The sequence below is a fragment of the Oryctolagus cuniculus genome, chromosome 18, assembly GCF_051225735.1.
Source record: "Oryctolagus cuniculus isolate XC-2025 breed Fujian yellow rabbit chromosome 18, ASM5122573v1, whole genome shotgun sequence".
Classification (NCBI taxonomy): Eukaryota; Metazoa; Chordata; class Mammalia; order Lagomorpha; family Leporidae; genus Oryctolagus; species Oryctolagus cuniculus.
This window is the reverse complement of record NC_142884.1, coordinates 8202607-8213159: the sequence shown is the minus strand read 5'-3', so window position 1 is coordinate 8213159 and position 10553 is coordinate 8202607. Positions and strand designations below refer to the sequence as shown.

The following is a 10553-nucleotide window of genomic DNA, read 5'->3' as shown; positions in this document are numbered from 1 at the left end:
AGAACTTTTTGCAGTACCCTTGTATTTCCCATTCTTTCCAAACACTCCACCCCTTCCGAGAAGCCATCCCTGATCGCTCTTGGCTCTCTGACACACAGCCCTGGTCATGTGCTTCATGGCGAGGGTCAGGGTTGTCATGATCATGTCACACAGGAATCGTCACCACCAGCAGTTCCTGGGTATGTGCTTTTGCGTATTTCCTATCAACTCCCTGGGAGCAGAGTTTACGTCCACACGGTTGTCTGATGGACCACCCAGAGCAAAGGCTGCTCATCTTTGCCCACAAGGTTCCTCCCATTTCAATAAACAGCAGCTCGCCCTTTCCCGTAGCTCAGGCCAAATCACTGGCATCACTTGGGACATTCTTTTTTCCTCACGTTTTCCCACTGGACGTTGGCAGACGCTGTCCAAGAACCTGGTCAAACAGACCCAGAGTGCGACTGCTTCTTGGCTCCTCCCAGGCCACCACCCTGGTCCAGGAACCATCACCGCCTGCCTTGTCTGTTGCCTCCCCGTCTTCACCCACAGCAGCCAGAGGAATCTTGTTCACACCCACGTCAGCTCAAGTTCCTCCTCACTCAGAGCCCCCCAGTGGCTCCGGGCTCACTCAGAGTCAAAGCAAAACCTTGACTGTGGACCACAAGACCCCATGCAGTCTGCTCCTTCCCCTCTTCCCTCACCTCTGCACCCTCACCCCCTACCCCACCCACTGACCCTCAGACACAGCAAGCGAGGGCCTACCTCGAAGCCTCTGCACCTGCACTACTCTCTGCTGAATTCTGTACCTGCCTCCTTCCTGTCTTCCTTTCATTCTCCCCTGAAAAGTCACTCAGTTAGGTCCCCTCCCCTGACCATCCTGTTTGAAACAGCAACTCTAGGGGTGGGGGTTGTGAAGTCACTGCTTGGGACAGCCACATCCCACATCAGAGTGCTTGTTCAAGTCCCAGCTGCTCTTCTTCTGCTCCAGCTTCCTGCTAATCCACCTGGGAAGACAAGTGCTTGGGACTCTGTCACCTGGATGGAGGTCCTGGCTCCAGCCCCAGCCAAGTAAAATACCAACTCGACCACTGCCCTCCAGCCCAGCACTCTTCCACCCTTGCTTCATGTTTTCTGTTATCACTACCTGAGCGCCTGTTTCTTTATTCACCTTTACACTTTTTTTTTTGCATTTATTTTATTTGAAAGGCAGAGAGAGACAGAGAAAAGACAGCACTCTCTTATCCACTGGTTCACTCTAATAGGGACATTATACAAGATGTTCCAGGAGACACAGAATATTTGGGGTATTACTGTGTGGTCCAGCGTGGAGGCCCCGTGGTGTCCTGGACCCCATGACCATCTGGAGTGGAGTGCCATTGTTCATTAGTGAGCACGGGGATTCAGAGAGAGGGATGCTGGCAGAGAGAGGGTATCGGCAGGGACATCCCTGAAACCCAGAACATTATGGGAATGAACCATTCTGAAGATCTTACGTTAGCTGTGAGGGGTGACTCGGAGGTGCACAGAACACCGTCAGGGCAGAGGCTCTGGGCATTACAGAATACTGTCAGGATGCAACGTGGGAATCCAGAGCTTTCTCGAGTGCAAAGCACAGAAGGATCTGGAATATTGGCAACGAATGAATATTTGATGGGATGTCATCAAGGTAGAGCCATTCACAAGACAGGATGTGGTTGCCATGGGCTGATGGGTGTCGCTAAGAGCCTTCGGCAAGCTCTCTGGGTTTGCGGAGGTCATCCTCGCCCTGCTGGGAGACCTGGGACATTTTCTGGGTTGGGGCATTCAGGTGACGGGGAGGTTTGGTTACAAGGCTGGAAGAGAGTGAAGGCTTCTGAAACACGGGCTATCTGTCAGGATTGGACATCTTTGGGCACGTCAATCACTGGTTGAAACAGTGCGGTGGGATGGGTGGGCGGAGAAGAAGGGGCCGACAAAGCGAGGAGGGTGTGGTGGAAGGAAGGAGGTGGGTAAGGGAACCCAGCTTCAATCTGTGCCCTTCGTCCATTTCTGCCCCTGGGCTTTGTGTTTTCGGATCGTGTCTCGGATCCACTGCACGTACTGTGGGACGCGGGTGTAGACGCCGGGCCGGTTGGGCTGCCCACATGGGAAGTCCCCCCAGGAGATGATGCCGTGGAGGGTTCCGTTGCAGACCAGGGGGCCCCCGGAGTCGCCCTGAGTTGGGGAGAGAGAGAAGAGGGGTTCATGACAGAATCAAACAGAGGCCGAGACAGGGAGATGGCAGGAGAGAGTGCGAGGCGAAGGGAGGCAGACGTGGAGAGTGGGACAGCTGAGGTCAGGTGCTGTGTGGGAGAAAGTGGGACACGGAGGTCAGATGACAAACCAGAGAGACAGAGACTGAGACATGCGGAGGGAGGGATGGACTGCTGCGTCTGTTTCTCTGTGCTCCTTGGGCCCATTCACTTGGTTCTTGGTTTCCTGGCACCAAATTCTTCCTTGCACCCTGCCCTCATCAGCTGACACACAGCCGGTGCACAGCATGTCAGCTCCTGTGTTCTGGGTCCCCTGTGCCACTTTACTACCGAGTTAACCCATTCACACCTGAACAGGGTGTGCAATACACCTGCTTGTCTCCCCGCTGGGGCCCAAAGCAGTCATCAAAACCCAAGCTCATGCATTGGTTAGCAAACTCCTTCCCACTTGAGCCAAAACCCTATCTTCAAAGTCTCCTCTGTGCGACAGGGGGTGGGTGGTTTCCTGCCCTTATTTTGGTAATGACCCCCGCCTACCCTCAATCCATGCAGCTGGCCCTGCCCCCAGCCCTCTGTTCATGTGCAGAGCCCTGTGGTTTCAACTTGGTCCATCAGAGACGCCCACAGCTCAGGCCAGAGTGACCGTCCAGGACGTGTGACTTAGTGAAAACCACGCTCAGGACACTTGTGTGAGACACTGGAGAAGAGATGTGCTTTCTTGCCAACAGGGTTGCTCAGGGGTGGCCCGAGGCCCCCGGGGGCCATTTTGCCATTGCCTGGGAAGCTCCTCACTGGCCTCCCATGCCGGGGGCCAGCGCACCTCACGGGGGCTGCTCCCTCAAGGCTGAAGCAATCCTTGCTCCCCCAGCATTTTCCCTCACCTCCATCCTGGCTATGGCGAGCCAACAGCCCATCAGTCTCACCTCACAGGAGTCCTTCCCGCCCTCTTGGGTGCCGGCGCACAGCATGTTGGGGGTGATCTTGCCCGGGTAGACCTGACGGCACTCCTCGTCTGAGCGAAGCTGGATGTTGGCACACTGCAGGGTTTTGGGATAGCTCACTGGGAGGAGAGAGAGATGATGGTCTATGGACAGCTGGCCTAGATTGGACAGACGGGGTGGGGGTGAAACAGGGGGTTGGGCGGGCCAAGAGCTGGTAGGGGTAGAGATGGGGGGGAGGAGGGATGGGAGAGGCAGAGACACGGGGCAGAGGCAGAGGGGAGAGGCAACGAGCAGGACGGGGAACTGGGCAGTCGCCGAGGAGACCGTGCTGGGAAGGAAGGTGGCGGGGGGGGGCACTGGAGAGGCGGTGACCTGGGCAAGGTGGGGAGAGAGACACAGGGAGGAGGCAGGAGAGACCAGGGACTCCCGCTGATGGGCCCGGGCCCCTGAGATAGAAGCCATGCACAAAGGCCTATTTGTAGTCTGCACATTCCACAGTCGCATTCTATACATCCTACACATTCCACAAATAGTCATTAATACAGTAGAAGCATTTTACAATTTACAATATATTTTAGATTTTGTAAAATACATTCACACTATGTAAATATTCAGTATATACACTATATAAAAGTATATAAGTGTCTACACATTCATAGACATGAAATAGATAACATAATGGCAACAAATTACATAGCATAATATAGACATTGATACTGATAAAATAAATTTATGTGTCATACAATTATACATGGATGTGTAATTATACAATTACACACACATACAACTGTATATGTAACATACAACCATAAATATACATGTAACATATTTCTATAATCATAGACTATATAGGATATGACATACAGCACAACACACAGGTCATATAGTATGTAGTATATGTAAACTATAGGGCATGTTGTAGACAATGTATGTTGATGCTGTGGATAGATACCAATGTACATTTCCACAATAAAGGAGCTACCCTCCAGCCCCACCTCCCAGCGCCTCCTGCCGTGCCCGAGCAGTACGTACCCTGGGGGCTGGTGGTGGTGCCCCAGCCAGACACCAGGCAACAGGTGCCAGCGGGCAGGCAGTTGTCATGGGAGAGAGGCAGGATGCGGATGTGGCCCGTGGGCTGGACCGGCGCCTCCAGCTCCAGCAGCATGATGTCGTGGTCATGGTTCAGGTGGGTGGGGCTGACCTGGTATTCGGGGTGGGGGATAGAGCGGACCACCTCCCTCACCTGCTCGCCGGTCTCCACACGCCCCAGGGCATGCTTGCCCAGGTAAACTCTGTACCCACTGCGGGTGCAGGAAGGGGGTGGTTAGGGTGGAGAGCAAGCCCATCTCTAGTCCCATCCAACCCCAGCTTCCTCCCCATCCTCAACTCCAATCCCATCCAAACGCCCTTCTCCTTCAACTCTGTCCCCAAACCCAACCCCCGTTCTTACCCCACGCCCATCCCCAGCCCTAACTCCAACCTCATCCTCAAATCCAACGCCTCCCCACCTGCATCCCCAGTCCTGTTTGCATGCCTACCCCAAGCTCCCCTGGCTCCCACATACTCTTTCCGACAGTGTGCAGCCGTGAGGACCCACTTGGGGTGCACCAGGACTCCCCCACAGAGTAGCCGCCCTCGCACTAGTAGTGCTGCCTGCCAGGGCTGAGAGAAGGGAAGGCAGGTGTAGCCACCTGGGAGAGGCCCGTTGGTCCCGTTGGTGCCATTGAGGATCTTGGGATACTCCCGGGAGATGCCTGGTGAAGAAGAGAAGTAGTTAGAGAGGCGGGTCCCAGGGAGAGGAGGAGGCCTGGAGTTGTGACTCCTGAGTCTGGGGGAAGGGCCAGACATTGATCTGGGTGACCAGGAACTAAGGATTTGCTAGTTGGCTTCTGGGAGTTGTCATTTTCTGTCCAGTGGAGATGGGTCAGGAAGAAGGGTGCCAAATCCTCTACAGGGGATCAAGAGAAGAGATGACAGAATGAGGTTTCTGATAGGAAGGCGGAAGCCCACACTTCTCTCCACTTGAATTTTCTCTGTCATTCTGTCAAGGGGATGGATTTCAGAAAATGGACATGAGAATGACCTCATATCCATGACAGCAGTATCCATAGATCGATCTGTCCAGGCTGTGTTCATGATGCATCCACTCATCTTTTCATCCATCCACCCACCCACTCATTGATTCATCCACCCACCCACCCACCCACCCATCCACCCACCCATCCATCCACCATCCACCCACCCATTGATTCATCCACCCACCCATCCATTCATCCATCCACCCATCCACCCATCCACCCATCCATCCATACATCCACTCACCCACCCACCCATCCATCCACCCATCCACCCACCCATCCATCCATCCATCCACCCATCCACCCATCCATCCATCCACCCACCCATCCACCCATCCATCCATCCACCCATCCATCCATCCACCCACCCACCCACCCATCCATCCACCCATCCACCCATCCATCCATCCATCCATCCACCCATCCATCCATCCATCCAGCCAGCCACCCATCCATCCATCCACCCATCCATCCATCCACCCACCCATCCACCCATCCACCCACCCATCCATCCATCCACCCATCCACCCATCCATCCATCCATCCACCCACCCACCCACCCACCCACCCAGGCAGTACCAATACATCCATCTCTCCATCCATCCATCCATCCATCCATCCAGGCAGTACCAATCTACCCATCCACCCATCCATCCATCCATCCATCCACCCACCCATCCATCCATCCACCCATCCATCCATTCATCCACCCACCCACCCAGGCAGTACCAATACATCCATCTCTCCATCCATCCATCCAGGCAGTACCAATCCATCCATCTATCCATCCATCCACCCATCCACCCACCCAGGCAGTACCAATGCATCTATCCATCCATCAACCCATCCACCCATCCATCCACCTATCCAGGCAGTACCAATCCATCCATCTATCCATTCATCCACCCATCCACCCACCCAACCATCTACCCATCCATCCACACACCCATCCATCCACCCACCCATCCATCTACCCATCCACCCACCCTTCCATCCACCCATCCACCCACCCATCCATTGATCATCCACCCACCCATTGATCATCCGTCCATCCTTTCAGCATAGATTTACTGGGCGCTTCCCTGGGTTCAGTACTACCCTAGACTACCCACTTCTAGATTCTCATCTCTAGCCCAACTCTTCCTTTAAGCTGGGTACTCAACCCCCCTGGCTGAGAGCCTCACACACATCTTAAATATTGTATCCATCCCCAGTCAGATCTGTCTCGGCCAAAACTGCTCCTTCCCAGGGGTCACCAGTACTTCCCCTCTTTCCATCACTATTCATGACAAACATGTTCTGGTTTTCTCTCCTGAACATCCAGTTTCCGCAGCTCCCCTGCCCCACTCTTTAGCCCCATCTTTAGCTAAATGATGCCAGCACTGTAAATGCGTGCACTTCCACAACCCTCTAATCCAGCTCTCTCAAAGCAGCCTGAGGAATCTTTGAACAAAGATTCAGCAGCGTCAGATGATGCCATTCCTTTAAAATCCAAAGCCTTTCCAAGGTTTGCAGGAGAGCGTCATCCCGCCCTTACTGTCCCCTCTGACCCCTCCCCCTCCCTCCCTCCTCTTCACTCCCTGCTCCAGCCCCCTGTACCTGTTCTGCAAACACGTCTGCTCTGTTCAATACGGAGGTCACTAACCACCCACGGCTCATTAAATTCACATTAAATTACAATTAAATGATAGGTTCTGTTCTTCAGTCATGGCAGACACATTTCAAACACTCAGTAGCCCCAGGTGGTCAGTAGCTGCTACACTGGGTCCTTCTGGACTCTGAGAGCTGGGCTCAAGTGTCCCCTCCCAAGAGTGGCCTTCTCAGGGTCTCCACTGGCCCCCAGGCATCCAACAGAGTGACAACCACAGCTCTTTGCATTTATCTCCTCACTTTGGCCGTGAGCTCCGCGGACGACAGGGACTGGAGCTGCTTTGCTCCGCACCACGTCTCTAAGAGTCAACAGCTCCTGGCACACAGTAGGTCCTCAGCAAGTGACCGCTGCCGGAGCAGGCACTGGGGGCCCGGCAGCCAGCAGAGTGGCAGAGTCCCACCGTGAAAGTGGCACATTCGAGACTGTGTGCCGTCGAGCAAGTAAACAGCCCCAGCTCCCCCAGCTGTCAAGCAGAAAAAGACGCCAGTTCACCCAGTGAGATCCTGCAGTTTCGGCATGTGCCATCCCAGCCAGCGCAGGAAGCAGACACCTCACACTTAAAGCCACGAAGCGGACCTTTAGCGGGCAGCCTCCCATTTGCTGAGCTGAACCCCACCTGGAATTCCAGCCCTAGGGAGGCTGGAACGGGTCAATACCAACCTCAGGTGGTCCAGCCTGAAGCCTGTTCATTTCACAATGCAGGATTTCTTTCTTTGTCCTTACCTTTGATTTATGGCAAAGGAGGGCATTTCCCACTCAGTCATATAAACTTTTCAATGGGCTTTTATTTCAGTTTAAAAAAAAAAAACAACTGGATTTTAAGTGCGTGCAGCCAAAGATTACCAAGCGGGTTTGCAGCGTGTCCAATGCAGGACGCACAGGCCGGGTGGCCAGCCCGGATTAGGCGCTCCACTCCGGCATGGCTGCGTCCCTGGGTCTTGGGCTTGTCAGGCGTGAAACGGGCATGGTGACAGTGCACCTACCTCCTTCGGCTGCTGCAAGCCGCAGCATGTGGAGCTCCGAGCCCAGGGCGTGGCACGGGGAAGGGCATGGGGCTAAGTCCTGGGAGTGTTGCCAAGGCCAGGAGCCAGCACACCCCCAGGCCAAGGCCGGCATGGGCGCCCAGGACCCTCCTCCTTGGGGGGAGGGTGCTTGGGAGGTCTTCGCCGCCGGGCTCCCTGAGGTCTTCGAGTCGCCTCAGGGTCGTAATTAATGATGAACTAATTACGCGGGTAATTGAAGAATGTCCCCGCTGGGCTCTGGGCATGGGGCAGGGCCCGTGTCTCAGCCTGCACAGCAGCCTGCGCGGTGCCCCGTGCTCCACAGCTGTTTGTGCAATGGATGAATGAGGCGGGCACAGGGTTTCCCAAGAAAGGGGGCCTAATGAGGAGAGGGCCCTCTGTGGGTGGGCGAGACCCGTAAGAAGGTTCTGGAAGGGGCCAAGAATGAAGGCAGGATGCTATTAAAGTAATTGAGGACCAGGGTTCAGGCCCCTCTTACAGCGCCTTGCTTTCTTTTCTTTCTTTCTTTCTTTCTTTCTTTCTTTCTTTCTTTCTTTCTTTCTTTCTTTTCTTTCTTTTCTTTTCTTTTCTTTTCTTTTCTTTTCTTTTCTTTTCTTTTCGATAGGCAGACAGTGAGAGAGAGAGACAGAGAAAGGGCTTCCTTCTGTTGGTTCACCCCCCAAATGGCCACTACGGCTGCGCGCTGTGCCAATCCGAAGCCAGGAGCCAGGTGCTTCCTCCTGGTCTCCCATGCAGGTGCAGGGCCCAAGCACTTGGGCCATCCTCCCAGGCCACAGTAGAGAGCTGAACTGGAAGAGGAGCAACCGGGACAGAATCCGGTGCCCCGACCGGGACTAGAACTCGGGGTGCCGGTGCCACAGGCGGAGGATTAGCCTATTGAGCCGCGGTGCCGGCCTCACCTTGCTTTCATACCCACAGCAACCCTAGGTGGCAAGGATTTGGAGCAGCCCATTTTACACATGAAGACAACTGAGGCAGGAGGGGGCTAAGTTACTGGCTCGAAAAAGCAGCAGCCTCAGGATTTGAACCTGGGCCCTTCTGACGCCTCCGAGGTTCCGAGCAGTGGGGAGAACTGGGCAGGGGTCTGCCCACCCCGCGACCCGAGGCCACAGATCCAGGTCACGCAGGGACAAGCAGGATGCGCTCCGGTGTCCCCGCCGGCCCCGGCCCCAGGTGGGCGGTGGGGGGCGGAGCTCGCGGCTCCCACGCCCCCTCCTCCCCCCCCCCCCCCCCCCCCGCAGACCTCTCCCGCCATTGTCGCCAGCGGCCACCGCGCCTCCGCCCCCGCGCATTCTTACCTCCTGACAAGGCCACGGTCAGGGAGGCGATGACAGCGGCCAGGGGCCACATGACAGCTCCGGGTCGGGGGCAGGCGGGCGGGGCCTGCGGAGAGGAGGAGGGGGCTGCTGAGGGAGGGCCCGGAGTGGCCGCGTCCGAGACCCTGTGCTTCCCAGGCGCGCTCCGGCTGGGAGGCGCCCCTGCCCCAGTTGCACCCCCGGGGCGGCGCGCACTCGCCTTGGGCTCAGCCTCGCAGCCCTGCAGCCCCGGGAGGCCGACCCCGCCGGGCCCTCCTAGGCCAACGTCCTCGGAGCGCTCTGCGGCCCCCTGCCCCTCTCGGGGTCCCTTCTCCCCTCTCCGGCCTGCCTCGGGCGCTCGGTCCACTCTGAAGTTCTCAGTGTTTCCTCGCTCCAGGGCCCTGCGGGTCTCTGGTTCGGGGCCTCCCGCGGGCCCCTGCATCCCCCGCCTCCCCGCTTCACCCGCTCCCCATCTCCCTCTCTCCTCTCCCTCCTCCCCCGCCCCTACCCCAGGCGACCCTACCTGAGAGAGGGGCCCGGGGCGGGGCGAAGCGCTTCTGCCGCCAGCTGCCTAGGACTTCAGCCCCGACCCATGCTTTTAACCCCTGAACGCCTCCCCCAGTGCGCTCCGCATTTCCCGGTGGCTGGCCTCCCCCTCTCCACCCCCTGTGGCTCAGCAGGCTGGCGACAGGCACCCCCCAGCCTGGGCTTGGCCCTCGGCTCGGGGGCGGAGCATCGAGGACAGGCCGGGACCCAGATCTGGCTCCGCCCACGCCAGAGGGGAACCCACTGTGAACCTGCAGGCGCTGGACCCGACTAGAGGGCGAAGGGGGAAGCCTGCTCCCTTCCCCAGCCGCAGCCCCAGGTCTCCCCCGGCCGCGCGCCAGTTTCCATGCACCGCCTAACTTCACCTGGTGCACCTCAGTCTCACCCTGCCCCAAGTCCCTTCCAGACCTGAAGCACAGCGGTGTCTCCCCGCCCCCAAGCCTAACCCTCAACCCCAAGCCGGCCTCCGGCCGCATCCCAAGCTTATCGCAGCATCAGACTCAAGAAGACACCCAGGGCCCAGCCTATTCTTCTGAGACACGGGGATGAGCCAAGGGACTGCAGCACTGTTCCCCTAACACACACACTGACACACACGCACACACTGACACTCACACTCACAGACACACACACAGACACACTGACACACACACAGACACACTGACACACACAGACACACACACTGACACACACTCACAGACACACTGACACACACACAGACACACACACTCACACAGACACACACACTGACACACACTCACACACTGACACTCACACTCACAGACACACACACCGACACACACTCATACA

The 10553-nt window shown here is 56.7% G+C and overlaps 1 protein-coding gene across 4 annotated transcripts; it reads right to left on the bottom strand.

The window, feature by feature from the left end:
- Nucleotides 1-1165: 1165 nt before the first annotated feature.
- On the bottom strand, nt 1166-10234 carry KLK13 (kallikrein related peptidase 13). Of its 4 annotated transcripts, none has more exons than XM_089319580.1 (6): nt 9721-10234; nt 9201-9285; nt 4843-4905; nt 4184-4452; nt 3134-3270; nt 1166-2172 (listed from the first exon to the last, which is right to left on the bottom strand). In XM_089319580.1, exons 1-6 carry the CDS (start codon nt 10217-10219, stop codon nt 1984-1986), a joined length of 1242 nt encoding a protein of 413 aa, XP_089175706.1. In that variant the 5' UTR covers nt 10220-10234; the 3' UTR covers nt 1166-1983. The 4 variants fall into 4 exon arrangements, with proteins under 4 accessions (XP_089175706.1, XP_069919690.2, XP_089175707.1 ...); XM_070063589.2 differs by having other exon boundaries at nt 4716-4905; nt 9721-9872; XM_089319581.1 differs by having other exon boundaries at nt 1181-2172; nt 4184-4352; nt 9721-9858.
- Between the last annotated feature and the right edge of the window lie 319 nt (nt 10235-10553).